Raw genomic sequence first — 8,218 nt, 5'->3', positions numbered from 1 at the left:
ACACACACACACACACTCACTGTGTCTAGAGGATCCCTTGGTACACCACGGAGGGCTGTACAGCACAGAGTTCTCCCAGCAGTATTTTCCACACAGGTCGCGCACGATGATGCGACACACCGTCCGAGCGGTCATCAGGCCGGCCGTCACACCGCCACCGGGCGCATCCTGCACGTACAAAAAGTTTTAGTAAGAGTTTTACGGCATTTGCAACACAATAAGGTCATATATGCGGGCCGAAGATTAGAGGTGTTAAAAGAGAGTAACAAACATAAAAAAGAAGAAGGGGAGATAAAGAAGATAGATGTCTGATAGGAAAGAAAAAGCAAACTACACCAGACCACCCGCCAACCACCCACTACACGCTTTAGTTGTTCAGTTTTAGTGCGAGAGTTTTATGTCACTAGCAAAACAAAAAATTCATAAAAATGCAAGTGACGTTTGACAACTTGCAATGTATATTTTCTGGAAAGTGGAGAATGTTTGTGAGTGTTCTCAGGTCTGATTGAATAATAATAATAGTTGTGACGTGCATAGAGCATGCTGTAGGGCATGGATATGCACTACATAAATGCAATTATTATCATCATTATCATCAATTATTATCATCATTATTGTATGACTTACCACAGCTGGTAGTTCGATGAATGAGATCAGGCATCGGTGATTTAAAACAAAAAACTGAGGAAGAGAAAAACAGAAAATCTTTAAAACAAATATTCAGCTAAAAAAAAACTGCGCATCTGCACACAAGAGCTCAAAATATCCCAGGACAGAATTGCCTGACACAGAACCCTTGCATCAACCCAAAGGAAATGTACTAGAAATATCTTCACATTGAATCTGTTCTAAAAGCTTGCTATTTTTCAATGACGCTTTTGTGCCTTAACCCTATCCATACGTCAGGTTTAACTATCATATCCATACGACGTGGGGAACTCTGTGCCACCACTTTCCAAAGAGGAAATTTATTTGTTAATCCGATCCGTACGCTTTGCATAGCAGTCTGTCAAAATGATTTTTTGAGAAACACTGAAAGTTTCAAAGAGATCTTCGCACTAGAAGTATTTTAAAATGTAAAGAATACAACCCCTGGGGTACAAAATGACCCCAGGGCGTACAGATAAGGTTAAAAACCAAAGAAACCGAATCTTCAACCATATTTATTTATAACCAGCAGTCAGACCCACATAAATAAGCAAGACAGTCATGTAACCAAAATACAGTACACACCTGTACATTGGGAGCCTGGAATATCTGTGTAACATGTACACAACTGTACACTGACATACCTGTACACTAACAGTATACACCTGTACACTGGGAGCTTGGAATATCTGTGTAACATGTACACAACTGTACACTGACATACCTGTACACTAACAGTATACACCTGTACACTGGGAGCTTGGAATATCTGAGTACTATGTACAGTAAAGGAAGACCTACAGGTGAAGAAATGGAAATGGATTGGACACACCCTGAGGAGACCCCCGACAAGCATCATCAGACAGGTTTTGACGTGGAATCCACAAGGAAAACGCAAGAAAGGAAGACCAAAGACGACATGGAGGAGAGCAGTACAAGCAGAAATGGAAAAGGCGGGGACATCATGGAAACAGATAGAAAAGGATGCACAGGACAGGCTTCGCTGGATGGCTGTTGTTGATGGCCTGTGCTCCACTGGGAGGTAAAAAGGACAAGAGAGAGATGTACATACCTGTACACTGACATACCTGTACAGTAACAGTACATACCTGTACATTGGGAGCCTGGAATATCTGTGTTCTATGTACACACCTGTACACTGACATACCTGTACATTGGGAGCCTGGAATATCTGTGTTCTATGTACACACCTGTACACTGACATACCTGTACACTGACATACCTGTACACTGACATACCTGTACATTGGGAGCCTGGAATATCTCTGGCCGTAGGTCGTCCTCCAGGTAGTCGGGCAGGTCGTGGTGCTCCTGGACCAGCGTGTGGAGCCGCGCCGCGCCCGAGCCCATGGGGAAGTGGGACATGTGGTGTACCAGGTGGGACATCAGCTGGGGAAAACACAGACACACCGTGCGGGGGGGTGGGGGGTGGGGGGGGGTGTTAAGTTGTAGACAGCTTTATGATGGTGCTTGAAATACAAACAGGTCTTATAAGTGCCACAGATTATTTTTGTTTGTTTTAGTAGAGGTTTTACGGAGCTCGCAACTTCATAAGGTCAAATGAGCGCCAAGGGGTGGACGTCAACAGAGAAGTCCAAACGCGGAATCAGACTTACTCTGCTCCCCTCTCTTGCCTCAACAGCACAAAGTCTGCTTCGACTATAAAGGCACCTCGGAAATAGCAGTTCACAAGAGAGTGACAAACATACAAAAGAAGTTGAGGAACAATGACGATAGTAAGGATGAGGAAAGATTAGCTGTGGTGCTAGAGAGTAACATACAAAGAAAAGAAAGGACAATCATTTATTTTTGTTATGTCAGAATAACAAATCAAAGAAAAGAAAGATGCTGTGGTAAACTCACAATCCTATCTGCCAAACCTCTCGGTTCTCATTGTGGCAAAATTCACATCAAACAAAACAAAGACACTGAAGCTATCTCCAAGCCCTAACTGTGAGAACTCTCGGCTCCTAAGGCAATAAAATGTATGGGGCACAAAAGAAAACCATTGCAGCCAACTCACAGCCCAAGCTGTGACAACTCTGAACTCCTTAGACAATAAAACATCTTGTCAAACAGTTGAACAGCTTGAAGACAGTGCGCCAAACACAACAGAACAAAAATGATCGCACTGAACTCACAGCCCTAGCTATAAAAATTCTGAATTCGTATGACAGACATTGTCAAATGTTGAACAGCTTGTTGAGAATACGTCAAACAAAACACAACAAAACCAAACCACTGAACTCACAGCCCTAGCTGCCAATTTCACATTCCTATGACACGTCAAACACAACACAAGTAGGCCACTGAACTCACAGCCCTAGCTGCTGAATTCCAAAGACAGTAAAACATATTCTTGAACAACTTGTAGACAATACGTCCAACACAACACAACACAACTACGCCACTGAACTCACAGCCCTAGCTGCCAGTTTCACGATGTCTGTCTCCGGCTTGCGGCCCGTCTCCGAGTGTTGCGAGGCCAAGGACGGGCGCGTCTGATCGGTGGCCGCGTCTGCCAGCGTGGCGTCGGCGCTGAACGGGCGCTGGGAGGCCGAGGAGGGGCCGGGCTGGGGGGTGAGCGAGCCGCTCTGAGTGTCCCAGATGTTGGTGAAGTCTGTGTCCAGGAGGAAGTCGGAGAGAGACTTGCTGACCCGCGTGAGGGAGGAGGAGCTGTGGCCGGTCACTGCTGAGTGGAGGACCTGGGGGGAGAATGAAGTTATAAAGTTATAGGTACAGTCTGTCTACACCAGTGAGGGAGGAGGAGCTGTGGCCGGTCACTGCTGAGTGGAGGACCTGAGGAAGGAGAACGAAGTTATAAAGTTATAGGTACAGTCTGTCTACACTAGTGAGGGAGGAGGAGCTGTGGCCGGTCACTGCTGAGTGGAGGACCTGAAGGGAGGGAGAACAAAGTTATAGGTACAGTCTGTCTGCACTAGGAACCTGTTGCTATGGAGATGAGATAACTATACACCAGAGTGTAGAACCTAGGGAGGAGTTTGAGTTTTAGTCAAAGTTTTCCAGCACCTAGGCCATATAAGTGCTGAAGACGAGAGGTGTTACAGGAGAGTAACAAACAAGTAAACCTATGGGGAAGATAAGGACTACAGATGTAGGATAGGAAAGAAGGAGCAACCTCACCAGAGCACCCGCCAACCACCTGTTCAGAGATGAACTTACAGGTAATCGGTCCACATAAGGAACCTGTTGCTATGGAGATGAGAAAATAATAACTTTGCAAAACGTGAAGAGCGATACGGGGAGGGAAAACTGTTCTTCAGGTGTTATCTCACAGGGAAAAGTCTGGCTCAGCTGCTGGGCAGAGGAAGGTGAGGAGAAGATCCTGGTCCTTACCCTGAACACTTTGTAGATGCAGCTCTTGTCTGTGTCCGTGGTCTCCATGAGGAGGGGCATGGGCATCTTGAGGCACCACTCCACCATACAGAACATCATCGACACAATCAGCTGGGAGAAGAAAGACAGAAACACGTCCAACTCTTTCACAACATAAACACATATCTCCACCATACAGAACATCATGGACACCATCAGCTGGAACAGTCAACATGCACACATGTTCATCATTTTCACAACACAGAGATATGCCACAAGATAAACATGTTCATTTTCACAACACAGAGATATGCCACAAGATAAACATGTTCATTTTCACAACACAGAGATATGTCACAAGATAAACATGTTCATTTTCACAACACAGAGATATGTCACAAGATTAACATTAAACATGTTCAACTCTTTCAGTTTAGTTTTAGTAAGATTATACGGCACTTGCAACACGATTAGGTCCTGTAAGTGCCAAAGATTAGAGGTGCTACTAGAAAGTAACACACAAAGAAAAGAAAGAGGAGAGATAGGGACAACAGATGTTTGATAGGGAAGGAGGAGGAGCAAAGTACACCAGAGCACCCGCCCACAAACTCTTTGACAACACAAAAACATGTCCAACACTTTCAAGTAACAGAATACAGAACATTGACAATATCCTTGAACTAAAAGCACACATTTTTCAGGCATGTGTTTACCTTAATAGGTCCCATACTCCAAAATCCCACTAGATAAGTGTAGAAAAAAAACACATAACAAACACATATGAGCATGTTACAGAAATTTAAACGCTTACTGGACACTGCCTTTAAGGAAAAAAAACATTGTACACATTCCACCCCCTCCCCGACACAAAATAAACCATGCAGACTGAATCTGCCAACTCATGTACCACTGTGTGGTCCACACCAAAAAAAACTTAAGCTAACATTGTGAACATCATTACAGCCCCCACCATTCTCCACGAACACTTGAACTCACCCTCTTCTCCTCGTCAGAGTTGCTTGCCCCGTGCGACGGGATCAGAGCTGATATGGTGGACGCCACCGCCTGGAGGATCAGACAAAACTCGGCTGAACTCTACACATGACAATGTACACAAATAATCACAAAATATAACCATAGATTATTATTTTTTATGTCGGGCAACTTGCAACACAAGTAGATCATTTATGTGCCTTGGGAATAGAGCTATCAGTCTCACTACCCTTAGTAAAAAGTGATAAAAACGACACAGAGAACTCCGATGTGCAAAATGATTAAGAAAAAAAAATTCTGAACGTTTTGGACCCCTTGGAAATCTGCAAGGGGGACTCAAAATTTATGGATCATGCTGTCTTATGCATCTTGTATTGAAAATGTTCATATAAAATACATTATGACAAGCAAAAAGAGACTAAAATATAAATAAATGTGTGTTACAAAATCAGGATAATATCCTAAATATATTGTCATATGCATCTTGTATTGAAACAATTTTTATATAAAATTAAAATGCATTACGACATGCAAAAAGAGACTAAAATATAAATAAATGTGTGTGTGACAAAATCTGGATAAGATCAGAAATTTTATCTGGAAAATCAGCACCTCTGCTTTTAGCATTGAGAGAGTAGTTGCTCACCTCTGTGATTTTCTTGGGCATCTGCGGGTGGTAGTCGAGGAGTTTGTCCACGTGGTCGCACAGGAGGAGGAGCATGTCCGAGGCAACCTTGGCAACTTTCTTGTTCACCGACTGGGGACACACGGAGAAACAGATGAGGACCAGGCACACTTTGAAAAACGACTGACAAATGGCAAGAATAATTATATCTGTTTGAGGAATGGACAAATATTCTTCTTTTTTTTTAAAAAAAATAGTAGAGGGTTTTACGGAGCTCGCAACTACATAAGGTCAAATGAGCGCCAAGGGGTGAATGTCAACAGAGAAATCTTTACACGGAATCAGACTTACTCTGCTCACCTCTCTAGCTTCAACAGCACAAACTCTGCTTCGACTATCAAGGCACCCCAAAAATAGCAGGTCACAGGAGAGTGACAAACATACAAAAGAAGTAGAGGAAAATGACAATAGTAAGGATCAGGAAAGAAAAAGCAGCAGTTCCCTGTTGTAGATCAGGCAGTTATGAGCGTGACATGAGTCAGCCCATTTACAATTCTACTATGCTTGAACAAGAAATGTCCCCCCTTTGGAATGGCCTAAAGACACTTCAGTCAGTGGCACTACCCCGGGGGGCTCACTACCCCGGGGGCTCACTACCCCGGGGGCTCAAATATCCATGCAATGATTCTATTCCAATTATCCTGCTGAAAAATACATCGTTTCTTCTCGAAAAATTAATTTTTCATTGCTAGAATTGTTTTCTACTACAATAATTATTTTAACTAAAAGAGATCTGAATTTCACAAGTGAATTGTTTTCCTGCATGTTTATTTTTTACTGCAAGAAACCTGAATTTCGAAACCAGTTTGTACCACACAGCATGTCACGCTACCTGGACAAGTGACATATCAAGGACACAGGCCACAAACATAATACAATCAAACCTGCCATGACGGCCACCTCTATAAGATGGCCACCTGTACAAACGGCCACTTTCCATTTCCCCCCTTGCATTTTTTCGATATAATTTAACTGTGTAAAACGGGCACCTGTCCAACGCGGCCACCATATTTTAACACACAACCCCTGTCACACTAAACAATAACACCTGTCTTAGACGGCCACCTTAGTGACCCCATTACGTTTTGTCATAAATTGTGCATTGGCCCCTGGCGTTGTGGGCGAGCCGTCATAATCCAATCACCTGTCGTTGTTGTAAGGTTGTCCCTCCAACCGATCATGTTGCGTAGGCCCCTCCCATTGTTGACCAATGGCTACCAATTTTCAGCTGCTGGTGAGGTAAGCGTGTGATCCCTCATAACCCATAAGCCCTGCCCAGAACTCATACACAAATCGTAAGTGAGGTGAGTGGTCACTGTTTACCCAGTCTGTAACAAAGTAACAAAGGGTGTCAACATGAACTTGTGACAGAAGCGTCGCTCGTTCTCGGAGTGGTGGCGACCCATGTGTTTGTTTTAACACTGCATTCGATCTTCCTCATCTGATACATTTCGTTTTATTGTCACCCTTGTGCAAAAAAAGCAACAAAATAAAAATTACAAACAAAATACAAACCAACAACAACAACAACAACATAAAAAACAACAACAATGCGGCTACTTTCGATTGGGACCTCAGATGGGAATGGTTTGTTTTCTTCATCTTGATCAGTCCTGCCTAAGACGGCCACCTGTCTTATACGGCCACTTTTCTCCTAGACAATGGGTGGCCGTCTTACACAGGTTCGACTGTAATATCAACATGTCATACCATGAGCGCCCCCAGCAGCACGTTGATGGCCTCCTTCATCTTGGGGTGCATGGTGCCGTGGGAGAGTTCTCCGTACAGGAAGATGGCCACGCTGCTCACCGCTACACATCTGGGGGGGGGGGGGGACACAGACAGAAACACAAGTTCTTGCATCTGTACAAGGATGTTCACAGCACAGACATGCAGTTGCCGACCATTTTCTGAATGGCTTGCATCTGACACGAACTCAAAGAAATTACGAACATTTAACGATCATAATAATATACGACATTTACATAGCGCTCAACTCAAGTTAAAAAACACAGGCTCAGATGTGTTTACTTTAAGCGAATAAGTCAAATAAGGAGTGGAGTTTTAAGGAAATTTGAGATGCTGAAAACTTGACAGACAAAATTGGCTGAGCAGAAAGGAGGAATAGCCTTCTGTGTACAAAGAGTCAGTTCATCTACTTGGCACAATGTTCACGTAGTGGTTGTCAGCTACGTAATATCACAACTGAAAGAGCTGCAGAGCTTAGAAAAATGCATTTCCCCTTGACGCTTAACGGCAACAGAGGATGAAAAAGAAAAAGTAAGTAAGTAAGTAAGTAAGTAGGTTGTCAGCTCCCCCAGCGTCTCACCTGGCCAGTCCGGCTGGCTCGCGTTTGCCGGCCTTGAGCAGCAGGTCGAGCACAAGGTCCTTGAGCTGGTTCCCTTGGACGCTGCGTGTAGTGCCGGTCGCCTCTGGCTCCAGCGCGGGGATCTCGGGCACGTGGTGGGGGAGGTAGAGGAGGGAGCCCAGGACCGTCACTGCCTCCGCTCGCGGGGGCTGGAACACCGGTTGGGGG

The 8,218-nt window shown here is 44.3% G+C and overlaps 1 protein-coding gene across 1 annotated transcript in view; it reads right to left on the bottom strand.

Moving 5' to 3' along the window:
* LOC101861291 (ral GTPase-activating protein subunit alpha-1) overlaps positions 1 to 8,199 on the bottom strand; it is a gene marked incomplete at its 5' end in the record, with an annotated part of 42,824 nt that extends 34,625 nt beyond the window's left edge. The window contains 9 exon segments of the mRNA XM_035970533.1: positions 21 to 168; positions 628 to 681; positions 1,908 to 2,057; positions 3,089 to 3,373; positions 4,026 to 4,136; positions 5,001 to 5,069; positions 5,644 to 5,754; positions 7,393 to 7,501; positions 8,012 to 8,199. Coding sequence (XP_035826426.1) covers positions 21 to 168; positions 628 to 681; positions 1,908 to 2,057; positions 3,089 to 3,373; positions 4,026 to 4,136; positions 5,001 to 5,069; positions 5,644 to 5,754; positions 7,393 to 7,501; positions 8,012 to 8,199 — 1,225 coding nt within the window.
* Between the last annotated feature and the right edge of the window lie 19 nt (positions 8,200 to 8,218).

Source organism: Aplysia californica, unplaced genomic scaffold, assembly GCF_000002075.1.
Source record: "Aplysia californica isolate F4 #8 unplaced genomic scaffold, AplCal3.0 scaffold00282, whole genome shotgun sequence".
Lineage (NCBI taxonomy): Eukaryota > Metazoa > Mollusca > Gastropoda > Aplysiida > Aplysiidae > Aplysia > Aplysia californica.
This window is presented reverse-complemented; position numbering and strand designations above follow the sequence as displayed.